At 47.1% G+C, this 18,342-nt stretch overlaps 3 protein-coding genes across 3 annotated transcripts; 2 read left to right on the forward strand and 1 right to left on the reverse strand.

Moving 5' to 3' along the window:
• Positions 1-756: 756 nt before the first annotated feature.
• On the forward strand, positions 757-3,001 carry H6S33_003048 (uncharacterized protein; the record flags this gene model as incomplete). The annotated part of the gene is made up of 3 exons (XM_044834395.1): positions 757-855; positions 966-2,771; positions 2,834-3,001. The coding sequence occupies 3 exons, from the start codon at positions 757-759 to the stop codon at positions 2,999-3,001; spliced, it is 2,073 nt and encodes a 690-aa protein (XP_044692255.1).
• An 8,123-nt stretch (positions 3,002-11,124) lies between these two features.
• On the forward strand, positions 11,125-11,937 carry H6S33_003049 (uncharacterized protein; the record flags this gene model as incomplete). Its single annotated transcript, XM_044834396.1, has 5 exons — positions 11,125-11,193; positions 11,311-11,364; positions 11,458-11,602; positions 11,663-11,826; positions 11,899-11,937. The coding sequence occupies 5 exons, from the start codon at positions 11,125-11,127 to the stop codon at positions 11,935-11,937; spliced, it is 471 nt and encodes a 156-aa protein (XP_044692256.1).
• A 2,207-nt stretch (positions 11,938-14,144) lies between these two features.
• Positions 14,145-16,216, reverse strand: H6S33_003050 (uncharacterized protein; the record flags this gene model as incomplete). Its single annotated transcript, XM_044834397.1, has 5 exons — positions 14,145-14,308; positions 14,369-14,521; positions 14,580-15,039; positions 15,103-16,024; positions 16,092-16,216. 5 exons carry the CDS (start codon positions 16,214-16,216, stop codon positions 14,145-14,147), a joined length of 1,824 nt encoding a protein of 607 aa, XP_044692257.1.
• Between the last annotated feature and the right edge of the window lie 2,126 nt (positions 16,217-18,342).

Here is an 18,342-nt window from a genome sequence, read left to right on the forward strand (position 1 = left end):
TTACGGTAGTACCTGTTCATTTCTGTTCGTTCTATTCGTTTGCGGACTCCCTTTCTCCCCTTGTGGTTCTGAACGCCGCTCCACTTGCAGCCTTTGCCTTCCGCTGCTGCTGCTGCTCGGCTTTCGTTCTGTGGCTCTCACCCGCACGTTTCCTTTCGTTCGATTCCTATTTTAATTCTCTGCCCCATCACATACGGTACATTACATATTTTATTTTATTTTTCTGATATCTATTTTCCGGCAAGATCTTTGGGTGATTGCGTGAGTAGTAGAGCCACTGGCTATCGTTGGTTGTTCTGTTATTGTACGTTTATTATTCTTGCGGTGCTCGGATTTTGGAGTTTTGGAGTTCCACTTCCAGTTGTAGTTTGAATCGTATTCAGGCTACTGCTACTTCTACTACTGCTTGTTCACGACAACTTCTTTCTTAACTCCCTCCCTCTGTGTTCATTTCCTTTTCTCGCTCGCATCTCCGTCCCACATAACTGCAGCCAGTCAGTTAGTTGTCCAGCCAGTCAGTGTATCGGAGTCCTCCACCCCCAGCTAATGCCATAGCCAAATTCCCCCCGTTCCTCCTACTATTCTCTCGTCCGCCTCATTTTCATACCCCCCCATCTTTCCCCTCCGATATCTCTCACTTTCCCGCTCCCCGCATACGCCTTCTCCTTCGCCCCCAGTCTTGATTTCTCTGGGATTCCCCCCCATCTCCTTCTGCAGCCCCTGTGCTGGGTCTGCAGAGAATAGTTCGCTCTCATAATGGCTGCTGTGTCTACCGCCACCCTGACTCCCCCTTCGTCATCCCATGGCAGGTCAGCTCTAGGGGGTGACTGGGACTTTAGTGTTCCTATAGATGGGGTACGTCTCCTGCCGCTTCCCTCCTCCCTGAGGACGACCGAAACGAAACACGCGTTGGTTTTCGTGTTTTTTTCTCCCCAACCCAGCCCACTGATATATTTTTTCTACAGGCCGATACTCCGGATCTCACGTTCCGAGGAAGTTCAGCAAGCTCTTCAATGCCTCATCGAACCGGTTCCGATGATCACTTTATGAATGGTCGGCCAATAAATGACTACGATCACGTGCAGCAGGCTAAGTCTTTCTTGCCTGTTGATGTACATTCGTCCTCTGCGCAGAATCACGTCAACGATTACCGGTATATGCAGCAGCAGTCCCCATCACGAGGCGAAGGCTACAGCAGATCCGCAACTCCCGATCTATTATCAGCCACAAATGGGCCAATGTTGAAACGCCAGGGTTCAACCATTTCGTCGAATCATGACGGCGATTCGGTGTATGATCTCTATGGTGGAGGAGGCGGCGGTAATGGAAGAATGACGACACCCGGCGCAGTAAGCCCTGACTCGTTTGAACCACAGAGAGGGGCTGAACTGTTTCCAAGGTTTGTCAGTGGGGGAGCGTTCGATGAGCCTGATTCTTCCAAGTGGATCCACAAGGATAAGTTGGAAAAGAGGGAAAAGAAGGAGAAGAATGAGAAGAAAGAGAAGAAAGGCAAGAAGGAGAAGAAGGAACGGGAATCAAAGTGGATTCATAGGGACAAGTTGGAAAGGGACAATCCAGAATCTTCGAAATGGATCAATAGTGATACGCTGGACAAAGACGACCCAGATTCTTCAAAGTGGATTGATAGAGACAAACTTGCCAAGATAGAGGCGACTGACGCAGGCGGACGGACTGCCTACAACTCAAAGGTAGATTCTGGGACTTCGCGGTGGATTGACAAGGACAAGCTTGAGAAGATAGAAAACCAAGAGCTGCAGCGAGCCGGCATAACCGTTTCACGCTCTAGGGCATCAAGCAGCACAGCTCAACGGGGCAACGAGAACGAAAGTTCTAGGGACCAAAAGAAGCAACGAATCTCATCGCCCCCACCCATCGAAGACGAGGATGAACACATCTACAACAACCCCAACGAAGTCAGCAACGATCTAAGAACACCTGAAGAACAAGCCGCCGACCGTGCTTTTCAACAAGAAATGTCACCTCACCGCCAGTTCTGTCGAGGCGCTTCGCACTCACGAATACCGGTACCGACTTCCTCTCCTTTCCCTATACCTCAGCAGTTTTTGGAACGTAGCGCTCCTCTATTGCGAAACTCGACACCGAACGGATCCGATGATGAAAGAGCTAGCCTCACAAACACCTTCATCCGTTCCCGCAAACGGTCTCACTCTGCAGGATCAGCTTTCTTGCTCGATGACCCGATGACAGCGTTGCCGCAACCTGGAACAATTTCGAACCCCAAGAACTCCTCCCGCAACCCCACATCGCCTGGCGGCTCACCCCGCAAGGCTCGTAACAACTCTTCGCTTAAACAGAGAACTCGATCGAATCCACAGCTATTCAATCGTCCTGGCACAGCGGCATCGTATTCTACGCACCTCGGCAATGGCGGTACGGGAGAGTCGACTAGGAAACATCATCCCGAAGGGCCGCCACCTTGGTCGTTACAGTCGTACAAACCCGATCCAAGTCTACCTCCAGATCAACAGATCATCCCAACTGTTGCAAAGCGGATGCAGCAGGAGCAATGGGAAAGAGATGGTGCGACTGCAGATGTTTATGATAGAGATCTGAGACCACTGAGGGTTCATGGGAACGAAGAGGTCGAGAGAGCTCGGCACAGACGTACAATCTCCCAAGAAGATTCTCTAGAGCAGAAGAAGGAGGAGTGGCCATTAAAGGCACCTACTCCTCCAGTGGATGAACCCAAGAATAACCGGCAGGATGCCGGTTACAAAGCGATGCCTAGTGTGAGTGCTTTCTGGATAGTGTTACACCCGGAACTTGAACTTAGATTATTGACATTAATTAGGTTAACGGCAACGCACAACAATCAACTGGCTTTTCAAGTGCAGTGTCCTCGCACCAAGTACCGGAACAGTCGTCAACGACTACAACCAACGACCTGGAGCGAGAAAAGAAAGAAGAGAAGCGGAAGAGGAAGAAGGAGAAGAGCCCTTTGTGCTGTGTCATCTGCTAATTAAGCAATCCCTGGTTGCATCACTGTGTGAAGAGTGCTTGAGAAGACCTTGCATACGTTGGGATAGCGTATTTGTTGATAGACCTGGGGTTCGTAGGTGCTTTTCCATTCAACTACAATTTTTTCCTATTTCCTTTCTTTCATTTTGGGGCACCGGTTAGGGGTTTTGTTTTATCATTTTCCAGGGTTGAAGGAGCAATTTCTTTTTACACGTCGAGCTATTTTGTTCACATCATGAGGGCGAGGGACTTTTATTTTTACTTTTTTCCACAGATACTCATTATAGTTTAGTGAGTATGTCTACCTCCCTCTCCCGTCCTCCCTCTCAATCCTTTTTTTATATCTCATTTGTTGTCATTACTTTTCTCTATTTGATAGCGGCGAATTTGAAGCGAGATGGGGCATAATGGCGATTTTTTCGAGCTGGTTTTGTTTAACCTACTTTGATCTTGATGGTTGTGTTTTCTCTTTTTTTTTCTTTAAAAAAAATCTTAGCTACTTGCTGCTGGTTTGTTGTACTTCTTTTTTTTCTTTCCCGTCTTTTTATCAGCGTTGATTTTTTTTTCTGCATTCTGTTTCTTCATGGCCGGTTTTTTGTTATTTGGCAGTCTTTATTTCAACCCAGTACGGTTGGTTTTTTATGATATGTACTGGGCTTCATATATCCTTTGCTTTTTTCTGTATTTTTTGTACGAGAGCGTCGCTTTCTTAGTATCTTTCCTTAAGTGGAGGGAGAAGACCTGGTGCTTTTGAGTGGTGGGGTAGATTGACGACAGGGCGGAGCGAGGCGGGGGGCGATCGAAGGAGGTGGAGAGGTAAAAATAGTATACACAAACTTGGGATGACTACTGGTTTGTAGAAGAGCTGTAGTACACCATGTTACGATATAAAAAAATAGTTCCTTGTTTGTCAAAAGCCATAATTTATGATGTTTATGATCTATCTAGTGGAGCACTTACTGTTTATCCTTACACGTGACTCGCATATTGAGGGAGGCGCGCGAACGCGTTGACTTACTTTCAGAGGTTCAACGTTTCCTGCGTTGACGGCTGAGGCTACTCGACTGGGGCATGGTTGATGGTTCGCTGGTTATCCGGCATTAGGTTGTTCCAGAACACCCTGCAGCAGCATCAGCCAGGAACAGCGGTTTTTCGACAGAAGAGAAGAGCAGGCTGCAAGGCTTCCCCCCAGTTCTCCCAGCCCTTTTAGTAATTGGTCGGGGATCCTCTTCCCCCGCGGCCGCAATACATACGCCCGCAGTTACATAAACAGCATAAAACGCACGAGGAAGAGTTTTCGTTTTTACCCTTTCCGAGCCGTGCCCTCCAGGGCGAGTTTATTGCATGCATGCAAAATAAGGTACATAAGTACACATTGTAAAGGTATGTGTTGTTTATTATCGCTGCACAATAAAGGGGGGGCTGGAGAGATAGAGAAGAAATTTTTTTGCGAACATTCTCCGAGAGGTTGCCAGAAAGAAAAAACCGATGTCGCGATATGCTGATGGCGAGGAGAGGAGGCGGCCCATGCTCCCCTTCCCGATGGGGAATGAGTAACGCTGGTATCGTCTTTTCTTTTTTCTTTTTTGCTTCTTTCGACCTCGCTGTCAGGGCGCCATCGGCCCAAGTCAGTGAGCGAGTGATGCGATGGGAAAGACAAGACATCTCGGTTCCAGAACCAGTAACTCCAGATGCGAATGGATGACGTGGGGCCGGTATGCATCTGCTTCCAGAGCACATACCTACTCTAGACTCTTGCCAGAGGGGGGATAGTTGGCGGGGAGAATCCTTGTACAACTGTGCATATATGGCTTTAATATTCGAGATTGATTGCGGTTAGACGCATAGAAAATAGCTGGATTAGAGCTTTTGGCAACAGCACTTTTCCCAAAATTTGAGTTCTTGGCTCTACACTGCTACAAGCATTTACAAGTGGATCTTCCAGGATCTGTTGCGATTTCACACCAAAGAAGCAACGGAATCGCTTCTAGCGGCGCAGAGCCAAGAACTCAAATTTTGACCTAGAAATTTGGAAAAGTGCCGTTGCCAAAACGCTCTATTGAGCCGGCTAAATAATTATTTGAAGCGAGTGACTGGAGATGATTGCTTCCTTTGGCTGGCTAGCCCTAACCCTGGAGATAGTTTAATTGTGCTTAGAGATGGTGTAGTTCGTAGCATGCCGGATTCGAATCGATGTATGTACGGTGACTGTATCGCCGGATTGGTGATTCGCAGTCAATGTATGTGCAGTCGATCCTGTTGGTTTCCTATCAAGCTTCAAGGTCAGAAGACCCCCGTGGGAGAAAATCTGTTATATTCTCCGGAAAGATATATTTATCTGGTATCCTTTCATAATATCTCACTCGGATTTTCACTCCCCTAGTCTCTATACTTAGATCTCTTCCAGGGAGGAATACGCTTCCCTACTGATCTTTTGCACTTTGGGTACAGTCAGGAGGATCATAGTTGGCCTAAAATAAGATCATGTGCAGAAACTCATGGGATAGCTCTCAACATCTAGAGTGACAAAAGTAGAAACCTGAGTAGTATCGTGATAGGTACCCGGTGTAATAAAATTATGCTCGTATTATACCGGATCAATTCGCAACTGTAAATCTCAAGCCTTCGGTTCTTGAGACCCCACGATGGGTGGGATATCTATTAACAGATTCTGCTTAGGTATATTTATAATGGTCAAGTTGTAAATTGGTAGGTAGAATGTAGATAAAATGGTATCGCCTGGCGGGCCAAAACATGCTCAGAATCTGGTGCTCTGCATATTGTACAAACTCGGCGCTTGCCTTGCCATATAGGGTAATGATACAATTGAGATTTCAACAAGAAATTCTCATAAACAGTAATCTTCGGCGCCAAGTTACCGAGCCTGTACTCTAGAGCACCAGGTTCTGAGTAGGTCTCGGCCTACCAGGCGATAGTATAACGCAAGCCAGGTAAAGTATCATGCAAATCCAGGTAGTGTAGTGTAAGTTAGGTAAAGTATAACGTAGAGGCAATATTTATATGGAAAGAATGTGTAAGTCGGTAGGTGTAATGTATCCTGAGGTCTTGGTAAGTTGGTAAGTAAGGTAAAAGAAACCTCTAATTCTGTTTCTTTTTGCTAAAACGGTTTGTTTCAACAGATACCTCGGCCATCTAGACTGTTTTCATCAGCAGGTATGACTGCTATATTCCTATAAACGCCCTCCCGGTACCAAGAACTAGGCACTCCGGCGGTTCTGTTTGTATACAGGCGCTCTCTATTATTTATATATACCATAGCAATTATAATTTTCTACTGGTTAATGGAGATTGATAGAAATGCTTCTTGAAGAGGGCGAGGATGGTGAGGAGGGTGAGGAATATTATGCTGTTTATGATAGATGCCCTTCTCAAGTCTTTGTCCTGAGGGAAGAATCAAAAGCCGCACTAAGTGCTTGGGCCTGCGGGATAATTAGTCCCCGAGAGCCTCGTTCTTAATCAATTGAACCTCTCGATTGACAGCCACATTAAAGCCACGGGTAGAGGAAGTTGAAATGGAGTTCCAGGTAGGAATTGAAGGTCTAGGATATTAACCCATGAAAGTATAAAGCTGGAGTATAGTCATCCACGGCCAAACTCTAATAACCAGAAATCATATGTTTTCAGATACTCAATAGATGGACAGTTATTGATGATCTCCGGTTTCTATCTCCCTACGCTGGGAACGCTGGGAACGCTTGGCTACTACTTTTGGACAAGTTTTATCGAGAGCCAATAGAATTATTATGAGTGTAACGTGAAATATCTGATACCGCCTGGGTATATTGTGTATTTGGGAACGTGTTTGCAGCAAATATAGGTTAAACCATGTGCCTCTTTGTTGAAATATAATTCTAGCCGTAGTTATTCGGCGATAATTTTTACAGATGGCGCGCACGCACCCTCTATATCCAAAGATTGGCGAAAAAAGACGCGGTTGATAGATAGGCCGCTATAGTAACACATAACTAGGGGGTCCATCCACCTCGCGACCGCAAGTTGTTACTTTTGATATCCCCAGTTGGTCCCAGCTCCTCTGCCAGCTTCTTTGCCAGCCTCTTTGCCAGTCTCTTTGCCATCTCCTCTCACTGTTTCTCTTCCAGCTTTCTCCCAGCTCCCTTCCCATTTCCCTCTAATTCCCTCTCCCTCTACACTTACGGGGCCTTCGGCCCCCCCTCTATGTACGGCTTGCTCTCCTTAATTATTTGCGGTGTAGATACATGTAGACATGTCGATTCTGGTGGGGGGCTGGTTGCCATGGGGGTTAGGGTTCCTCGCTCTCGACCAATCATAAACCCTGCAGCGCGCGCGCAAATGGAGCTTTTACAGTACATATTAGATTGATTGATGCTATTATCAATCAAAATACGACGGAATCGGTAGATTGCCTAAGTGATAGCGATCACTCTCTGTACCATATTCCTATATGAACTGGATAATGCGTCAACGTCCTCAAGCTGAAGACTCATACATATGACCAGCTCCTCACAAATTGTTTTGACCAAATTTGTTTGTCCGAGGAGCTTCTTGGATAAGGCTAGAATAACGTTTGCGACTCATGCGGGGAGCCAAGCCTTGCGTAGGTGTGTAGAGTGAAGTATCGATCGACCACATATCTGGCAGCAGGTTTGGCGCGATAGATATCCCAAATATTATTCCTCACGCTGTGACCATATTATACCAGCGGGGATAATAGCCAATCGCGTAGTGAAAACAAGTGTAGCCCAACCTCGTTCCATGTACCCTTCATGAAAGATTCTAGATCCAGAGAAATGTATCTACTATATATGAAGTCTTTTGACTTCTCCCCTCTTATAAAGAGATAAGTGTTCTTCCTCTGCGCCAGTTGTCCGTACCAAGAAATTGTATTCGCGTCAGAAGCCTCAATTTGAGTCCCTAGGTATCAATTAGTCCATTGATACAAGGTGCCAAAATAACACAGTGAATTCCATTGTCATGTGATCATGTGATGCGATCCTAGAGTGTTTGAGGGAAACGAATTTCTTGTTAGTTTTAATCATGAAATATCACTCGGTAGCTTTCGAGGAGTTAATATTTCCAGCAAACCGGCGCATGCCTGTCTTTTTTTCAACTGAGACGGTAGAGCACACTATCTCGTGAAAAGTAATGCACCATCTCTTGTGACGTATCATCGTCTCGAGACTGCTGACTGAACAGCCCGGATATGAGGAGAGCTAAAATATCGAGGTTCAGCAGAATAAGGGCCATATGGCTATGCCTTCCATTCGATATAAGTAGGAATAAGCCTGGCAGGTATTTAGACCGTATCAGAAAAGGAGCGGAACAGACAGAAATATTCTATCTCTAGCTCAGGTAAGAGAGAGGATGGTGCTTCCCCTCTGATGAAGTTAGTCCCCGGCCAGGCACACGTTTGTCATTTATAGATGACGATCAATCATAAATCCATCTACCAGTTAGTAATTTGGGCCGGGATTTGCGCCAATTGGCCGTTTTCTCAGAGTAATTGTTTGTGTGTACCTTCAATCTAGAGCATGGAATATCACTCGGGGTATGTTCTCTTCTGGTGTGTAGGGGGTTAGTTCTGTATTATTTGAAACGTATGGAGTTGAGTGCTTATAGCACCTTTGTTGAATAATTTAAATTGTGTGCTGGACTGACGCGGGATGTGGGCTCGCGGTAGAGGATTGGCAAGATTTGGCAAGTTGCATCGTTGCGTGTAGCGGCCCGGCCACAGATGAAAATATCACGAGTCCGCATATACATGAGACTCAGCGATAATCCCACAGTTATACGTCTTTAAGCGACAGAAAGGGGCAGGACAGCGCTAAAGATTAATCATGACGATAGAGATTAGCCATTGGGGAAAAAAAGAGAAGAAAAGAAAATATGAGAGTTGGGAGACCACAAACCTTCAAACAAAGCCCTCCTCCAAGTCTCTCGGTGTGAACACCCCAAGATCCACGGGGAAAGGCAAGAAAAAAATCACCAAACTAGTGATGTTGAGGGGACGGGGAACTCCCATGAACACAATTTCTTTTCTCAGTCCCTCGGTCCAAACAACCGGAGCCCGAGGAGAAAGAAAACGTGCAGAGACAAAAACTTAAGGGAATTTTGATGGAGGGATAGGGGATGAGAAACTGGAGGAACTCTCTCATACAGCCTTTTTCTCGGGCCCTTGTGCAAACACATAGGGTCGGATACGAGGGAGAAAGGAAGGAAACAGGGAACAAACTTGTTAAGGGAAGGTGGGGTGAGAAGGGGTATTATCAGAGATTGTGGAGCCATTGGACACTCCTAATAACGCATCTTCCACGTGAAGGTGAGAGCGGGGGGGAGCAAGGTGTGCGTGTAGTGGAAAAAGAGAAGGAAAAAGGCGGGAAGCGATGCTTGGATAGCTGGCGTGTGGGTGTTATGGTTCGCAGAGACAAGCTGTGTGAAAGAGTAGAAGCCTACATGTACTGTTAGTGTGGTGGGCACGGAGATAATTCTTTTGTTACCCGCTCCTTACTAGTTGATTACCCGCCGATGTCCTGCTACGTGCTCTGAACATCTCCAGTATGGAGACCAGCGAGGTAACTGATCAGCATCAATCATCAAGCAGCAAGTAGAGCTCCGTTACTACCGGCTATTGGCTCACCGTAAGCAGCAGCAGCTATTAACCATCAGAATTCCCCCGAATCTACATAAAGGGGATAACCCTGCGCTGCCCACTGTTGATTAAGCTACTTTATCACATGTATAGTGGTGGCTTGCTAGCAACTCCCCACAGACACCACCAGGCGCCGAGAATCTTTTTTTTACTTTCTTTACAGTGCCTACCTCCCCTCTTTGACCATTATCCCGTTCTCGAACGGATAGGGTATGATAGCCCCGACGGTGGAGAGCACCCGTCCCACGCGTCTCAACAGGCCAATCAATGATTATGAGAGGCGATAATACCCCAGGGCCTCTTCGGTTCTCGCCAACACTCCCTTTAATTGCTTCGGACCATTTTCATTGATCTTTGGATACTTCATCGAGAGATCGATGAAATTTGAATGGTTGACTTGTCTGGCCCTGGTATCTGAGGTCTGGGGAGAGACCTTCCTTGCCATACTAGCTAGGCCCTTTCAGAGGCTATCCTGCGCGATGGTTAATGTCATGAAGAATAACTAATGTGGGCTAGATAAGTAAATAAGTCTTTCTTGTAAAGATCTTGAGCTCTTGACTGCATAGTGGTAGAGGTTACAATCACGGCTACTAGGTAATTTTACTAGAACCCTTCAGAACGTCCTTTTCACCTGGGGGTGGGGGGTGGAATTTCAGTGTACTTTATCAAAGATTCGAAGACTCCTCAGTTGCACCTTCGTTTGTGTACATTACTTTTATTTAAATTACTTACTTGTCCAGATTAGACAGTAGCTTTGGAACGATTCGTCAATTTCTGATAGTATATATCTTTGGATGGATGTGGTTTTTTCGGATGTTGCGAAAACACGAGCTCTGGATTCAGTCGAGTGATAATCTATGAATCAAATACATTACAGGTTAGGTCTCATAGGAAGGACTAGAAAGGTTGCTACGAGTTTCGTGGCAGTATTCACAAGATAATTCAGTGCGTAGAAAAAAGAAAAACGAGAATGATATTAATTTTTCGAGGCATTTATGGTGTATTTGTGAATTGCAATTGCTCGCTCTCCAATATTACGATAATCCTCAAAACCCAAGTGTTCCCACCCTTAATTGAAGTGATAGCAAAGCCACTGTAGTAGTAGTCCACTTGCCTATCTGTATTTGTATCTACACACTTGTCACAACCATAAATCCATAAACCCCAAAACAAGATCTACAAAATATATCCCGTAACCACCACTCCTACAGTACCGCTCATCCCACACGCGTATTTCCCATCCCGCCCCGCCAACCCGGCGCATTCCTGCCCCTCCTCGGCTAACACCCAGGATCGCCGCCAAGCCCGCAACCGCCATCATTTTTTCAGGCAAAGCTTTATTCCGCAGCCTCTCTCTCTCTCCCAACGACACCTCCGATAGAAACCTCTTTCCGCCGACGCCGCCGAGAGCAATACACCCCCGACAGCTATATAACTAGATTTTTTAATTTGTTTTTTGATATCTACAAATCGCCATGGATCACACTCGCGACCCGTGCCCGTGGGTTATTCTCAATGACTTTGGAGGCGCTTTTTCGATGGGTGTATGTTCTCTCTCATTCTCTACCACTCACTACCTACTACCCACTACCGGTGCATTCGAGGGATCTTGGCTTTGGTTTTGGGGTTATGAATACTAACAGGCTTTGCGCGGGATGTAGGCAGTCGGTGGTGCTATCTGGCACGGTGTAAAGGGTTTCCGGAATTCGCCAACCGTATGTCCTCTCCCATCCCATCCTCCTCTTCTCTCCCCCGGAGAAGGAAGGGCCAGTGGCGATCAATTCAATCCCCCATACTAACAGACACAGGGCGAACGCCGCATCGGCGCCCTCACCGCAATCAAGGCCCGCGCCCCCGTGCTCGGCGGTAACTTTGGTGTCTGGGGAGGACTGTTCTCGACATTTGATTGTGCCGTCAAAGGCGTGCGGCAGAAGGAGGACCCTTACAACGCCAGTATGTGTTAATTGCTATATGGTGCCTTTTTGTTTGTGCAGTGTTCTGATTGTGTGGTAGTCATTGCGGGATTCTTCACGGGAGGCGCACTGGCCGTGAGAGGCGGTGTCAAGGCGGCGAGGAACTCGGCGATTGGGTGTGCTTGCTTGCTCGCGGTGATTGAGGGTGTTGGTATCGGATTGAACAGAGTCATGGCTGGGAACAACCAGCCGCAGAACCCGCCGGTTTGTTGATCCTGTCCCTGCTGGTTTTGGAGAGGAATGCCTGCTGACTGGTGATGTGTGTGATGTGTGTAGTTGCCGGCAGATAGCTCGAAGGTTGCGCTGCCCGCATAGATGTAGGACCCGGGCCGATAATAGTAATTATCAAAAAGATGTTTCCCCCCTCCGGCTTGATCTTGTTTGGCTCTGGTGGTTCTGGTTCTGGTTCTGGTTCTGGTTCTGGCTGGCTTGGTGTTTTGTTCCCCGCCGCTTCGTACCATATCAGTGGTTACCTAGATCTTGAAAAAAAAGTTTCATTTCTACCCCCATCTCTAACTAAATGTACCCCCCCCTCTCTCTCTCCTATCTGTTCATCTCTCTTTGGCTGTAGCGTACTCCGGGTTGGATTGTATATATACGTATTCTCTTTTTTTTCTTCTTCTCACCCTGCGTCTACGTTTACAATATTGCACTGTGGCGGTAGTTGTGGTTGGCGGTTTGGCAGTTTTCCAGACATCACTTGATCACAACCTTTCCTGCCGGGTCCAGGGCCGGGGGTGCACAATCGCAATACCAGAAACCAGGACAGAAACCGCATCATGAGCGTGGCAATCCCAATCCCAATCTGCCCACCCGCCGGATCCCAGCGCCACCTCATGACACCCATACCACCCCTATCCCTGGTCTGGGCGACAGGATGATGCCCGCCCGACGGTGGCTCATCGCCTTCTGTCAGCATTTCCAAGCTGCCACACGGGCCATGCAAACCATGCAAACAAAGCCTTTACATTTCACTTAATGTTTAACTTCCCTGGTTTGATGAGTAATTGTAAACAAGGTCTTGTGGTTGCCGAAGAGGAGTGATATTCCGTGGTTACTACTACACTACTACGCACGTTCCGGCCGCTGGCTGCGCGGCCGGTGAGACACCGATAATAGAAGTGTTTACCAAAAGTAAAAGTCAAAGTGTAAGTATTGTACACCGTTGAAACAACGCTAGCTATCGGGGTAATTCGGTTCAGATGATTGTAGCAGGCTGATATGCTGATATGATATGATTAGATTATAATTATTAAAAACCCCCATCGGGCTAACTCTTACGTGATGTATTGATACCTACATGTACCAGACCAAACCTTCTAGAAAAAATAGCTAACCAACCTCCCCACTCTACATCTGCAAACCACCTTAATCTACGCGCCCCCTCCCCTTCATACAATCAATCAAAAGAAACACATTGACTACCCCCGAGCCGAGCACCCACAACCCCATAAAGTGCCTAATCTCGGCGACCCTATATCTACATCCTCCACCCCAGCAATCCCTGCCACCCCGCGGCCGAGCCGAGAAAGAAAAAAACAAGACAGAAAAAAACTTATTCCGAAACGCTGGCCTAGCTATCTGAGCCTGCGATTAATCTTTTTTCCCCTCCTTCGGGTTTCTCCTTATATGGACGGAAAAGCTTGGTTGATCGGGAAGGTGATTAGTATTTATTTCCCCCCCTCGCTGGGGATATATTATTTGGGGAAAAGAGGTACAGTGCATGCAGGGCATTCCTAACGAGTGTAAAGTAGAGTAAAATTTCTTCTTCTTTCTAGGTCTTTCTTTCTCGCGTGCTTCATGATAGGGGCCGGCCGTCTATCTGGGGTAAGGGGGAAGGAATTAATTGCTACATGGATATTGAGTTCAGCACATGCTTTTCCTAGCTAGTAGAACACTCCGAGCTGATAAGTAAGTATCCCGAAATTCTAATTCCGCTGCTATCTACTCTATATAAACATGAAAAAAAAGGGGGGGAACCAGGTCAGTTGGGGGTGATGCGTAGTCCTTTTTTTCTCGTGTAAAAGTTTAAACTAGAAACCCCGACGTAACTGTGTCCCCCCTTCTTGATGATTCTCAAATAAACAATCCGCCCACCCTATAATGCCCAGAGAGAGAAGAACATGAAGAAATGACAGTGGTATATCAAAACCACCGATCGTAACAGAAGATGCTGCACTAGCGCTGTGTGATTTTATATGTAGAAAAGATTGAAAAGAAGAAAATGACAGAGAAAAAAAATGACAGGAAGAAACAAAAAATTTAATACAGAGAATAGGTTTAATGGTGGGAATATATGAGTACAATACGGTTAGAAGAAATGTAAATGTACACACAAAGACTCAAAACCCCCAGCCCAGCCCAAATCATTACGCCCCGAAAAAAAAGGAGTGTAAAGGGTTTAAAATGTAAAAAATAGAATAAAAAGAAGAAAAAAGGAAAGCAGATCCGCACCAGCGAAAAAGAAAATGGAGAAAATCACACCATAGATATCTTTCTGCCTCCCCAGAATATGCCAGCTTTTACCAAGAGAAGGCCTCTTCGATAAAATCGATATTGGCGATATCCATCTTTGCACGTACAGCTCTGCGGACGTCGTCGCTCAGCGAGCCACTTCCGCAGACTGTTACACCCATTGTGCCCATGCGGCGGTCGATCTCACGATCGAGGATAGTGTCGATGTTGGCTAAAAAAAAAGAATGTTAGCATCTATTGAGAAGAAAAGCACGATATAAGGGAAGCTTACGTCTGCCTGGGAACATCTGTACAGTTGCCGAAGGGCTGTGGATAGCCTTAGTTGAGCTTGGTCTGGTGACGAATAGCTGGATCTCAAGGACCTCGCGGCGTCTTTCCATCGCAAGGATATCTGTCATCCAGGGACGAATCCACTCCAGATGCTCTGCAACGCAAGTCAGTAACGAGTGACAACGCATGCTCCACCACACAAAAAGACTTACCAGGACTCTGAACAACCCACACCAAAACAATCCTCTTAGTCGCTACAGTGCCCTTCGCATATCCCTCCACCAAATCTCTGATATGAGGAACGGGGTGTGTAATTCCGACTCCTCCGGCAACCAAAACCACCGTCCCGTAACTCGCAAGACTATCCACCTTTCCGTAGGGCCCCTCAGCCAGTGCCTTCAGCGTTATAACCTTGTTTGGCGTTGCGTCCGCCTTATTAAAAAGTGCATTTGTGAACCCCGTTCTCCTACGAATTACCAGTGACATTGTCTTCTCGCCAATATGCATCAGGTCCTGTCTATGGAATGAGAGACGCTCATCATCCATCTTGTGATTCTGCTGGAGCTGCTCGCCCCATGCGATCGTGAAGGGGTGCGAGGTCCAAAGGCCGACTGAGGGGACATAGAGGTATACATGTTGACCGGGGCGGAATTTCCACGGGCGGGCGAGTTTCTGTAGATGTGTTGTTAGCGGATGGAAATGATACTTTGGAAGGTATTTAGGGGGGGAGCTTACGAGAGTGACACGGATGGCCTCGCCAGGTAGAATCTCAACGGTGGCAGTGGTAATACGCTTTCCGATGTTGCGGTAGATAATTCTGAAGAGACGGACACTGCGGTCAAATACCCAGAGGGCGATGGCAATCTTGACGTATACGAGCCATCTGTACTTCTTGTAGTCGAGATGCATCCACAATCCACCCAATGCCACGGCAGCTGCAACAATATGCAAGAACAAGAAGGTCTCGTAGAATGCATGACGAAGTGACGAGGGTGAGTGGCACATCAGGAAGACGAACGCACAAGTTCCGACGAATCCCATCTGGATGAACACACTCCCTTGAATTGCCGCACCGACTGGTGCCCAACCACCCTTCATAACCTTAGCGGCAGCCCAGCACGCCGAATGTGCGAATGCCTCCGTTACCACGATCCTACCAAGCCATCTGTGTACCAAGTTGTATGTGTCGAATGAGATGCCCATCAACTGAATCAACGGGTTGTTCCTCCCAGCCAGCAAAAAAAGCGGTACCAAGTTGATGGTCGATAGCACACCTGTCCTGTTCCTGATCTCACCAAGGATGGCAGTTGTCTCGCTGTCCCAGTCGATCTTGTGCAGCGAGAAGACAATGTTGCCGACCACATATCCAATCAAAAAGAACGACTCGAACCTAGTTGGGAGAGTACCAATGTCGAGAGCTCGTGAAATCTGTAGTTCTCTGTTGTGTCGGTTCTTCCAGAAGGGGGCGTAGAGGATGTTAATCTTGAGCCAGGAGACCCATTCGTGCTTGTGGCTGGAGAAGTAGGTTTGATTTTCGAGACCCAGTGAGGCCATGAGACGAATCTGGCAATATATCACGGATACGAGACGGTAGATCAATGGAATTCCGGCGAAAGCCCCGAGGGCTACGAGCATCCATTTTCCGAATTCGATATTTCTGTTTAACGTTTGTGTGGTTAGAAAACCTCTATATGTGGGGGCCTATATCTGGGATGAGAACGTACACAAGCTCCCCGCTATCTTCGCCAGCTGGAGGAACTCCTGCTGAAGATGCCATGGTAGCTGATGCAAACAGTAGTCCGGAAGCTGCAAGAGCCCCAAAAGATCGAAGAACAAAGTTGTTAATCATGTTTGCCAGCAAAGTAGTAATGAATCGATCAAGTTATATGGGCGGACCAGCTGCAAAAACAGGATAAGGATAAGAGAATATAGATAATAAAAAAAGAGTGAATGTTAATGCGCCCCGCGCCGACTTGAACTGCTGGTTAAGTAAGCCGTAAAGGTTTAATTCTCCACAAGTGAAGGTGAACGAGAGCAAGTGGTGAGAAGAAAAGAAGAAAAGGGAAGGGACGAGAGAGGGAAAGACACGGTAATAAGTCAGACTCTTGAGCTGGGGGGGGGGGGGGGACCAAAGCCGCGAGTGCTGTGAGTGAGTGTAGTAAGATATAGATTAATTGGGCGGCCAGTAGTACATGTGCATAGTGGACGTCAAGAAGTTTGCTACGACTAACATATAACTGGGACCGGGGGGAGCAAGCAACCTTTGGTTTGCAGGGATTCACTACCGTCCCGGGGTGCGGTGAAGCAAGCCAACCAAGTACCGGTCAGTAAGAAACTGCAGTTATTAGGCGCAGCCCTGACCACTATACTTACCACTTGCCATAAAAAAAGGCGTGGGTATTACTTTACTGGTTCATTACGCTCTCATTGATTTGGCCATAAATAAACTCCCACCAGGGTATGTAAGTACATGTGGTTTCATTCGCAAGAGAGGACCTCAAGCTTTACGTTCACTTTGATATTCTGAATCTGCACTCTGGGGGTAAAGGTACATAACAATGTGCCTGCAGTTGTTAAACCGCGGATCCCCATTGGGGCGGATAGTAGTGGTTGGTGGTGTGCATGCGATTAACAACGTGAGAGGAAGCGAAGTATTACTTTTTGCATGTTCGGGAACTCCAGAGCTCCAGAGTAGAACATCAAACTTTGAGCTGGGTATGGGTACCTACGACGTACGCAATCTACCACCCATCCTTCTGCAAAAGGAATCGAAGAAGAAGGCCCTGCGAATGGCCGTCGGTTCCCAGCATTTCCAAACACTAGCGAGACGCCTGGCTGCCTACAACCCTGCTTTGGCTGCTCGATGGTGTGGCTTGCCTGCTTGCTATTAGCCTCTTCGGATAGGCAGTAGACAATCAATCTGATTAATTGGACGAGCTGTCATTACCAGTCCGTCTGGATGAAACTTGGCTGCTGCAGCCAGTAGAGTAGAGTGGTGTTAAAGATCTGAGCATCTCCACTCTCCCCCCCCCCCCCCCCCCCAATTAATTCGAAACCAAGCGGAAAAAACCATACACCACACAACCTCCATGTAAGGTACCGAGATAACCGAACCGAACCAGTCAAGTCACTTGGCGCCCGCAGTTTCGGAATTCTAGACAGACACCAGCACTCTTGAGAATGTGGATTTTGCGCATTCTATGTCGTCAGCGCGTTAGAGCCACCACCTTATTGGAAGCCTTGTTTATTTTCCGAAACACTTGCAAGCTGATGAAGCGTGTGTATGGCAGTAAGCGATTTGCTTCTTGCTAATGTTCTCTTCGGTCAAAGCCTTCCATCCGCCCATCCGCCATCTTCCATCGTGCTACCGGTAGGTATGTTGACCGGTATGTGCCTGAGCACGATCTTCCTGTACTTATTTTGAACTACCGAAATAGCACCCGCAATTTTTGCCTTTCCTTCTATAAGAAGAACTGAAGATCTTCTTTGCAGATAAAAAAAAGGTTTTTAGCCTACTGTATCACTAAAGATGAGTAGGGAGAGTCGATCAATGACCAAAGCAGTACCAGGCGAAGGAGGGTGGAGGGAAGGATGTGATACAAGACCTACAGCGTTTCGTTCGGCAGCTTCCGAGCGTCGCAGATCTCTCAGTAACTCTTAAACCTACCGGAAAAGACACAACTTTCGTTCATTCCTTTGGCAGTGATAAACGGTCGCCATGTTCTACCTGACGGACACCGTCCCGAGGCACGATGAGATAGATCTACTAATGTCTCACTCCTAATCCTCCTCCTCCTTCCCCCTGGACCGCGCGGCTGTCAAGAGTCCCTGCCAGGCGCATCAATCACCAACCATCGTGCCGGGTATCCGACCCACTCTTCTTCGGCTACGAAATAAGAGTTGCATGTCGAGACGGGGTATATCTAGTTACGTGGAGAGGTAATTTCTGGCGGTATGTATCAGGGATTGGAAACG

Source organism: Morchella sextelata (assembly GCF_020137385.1).
Source record: "Morchella sextelata strain SCLS chromosome Unknown scls_14, whole genome shotgun sequence".
NCBI classification, from domain to species: Eukaryota; Fungi; Ascomycota; class Pezizomycetes; order Pezizales; family Morchellaceae; genus Morchella; species Morchella sextelata.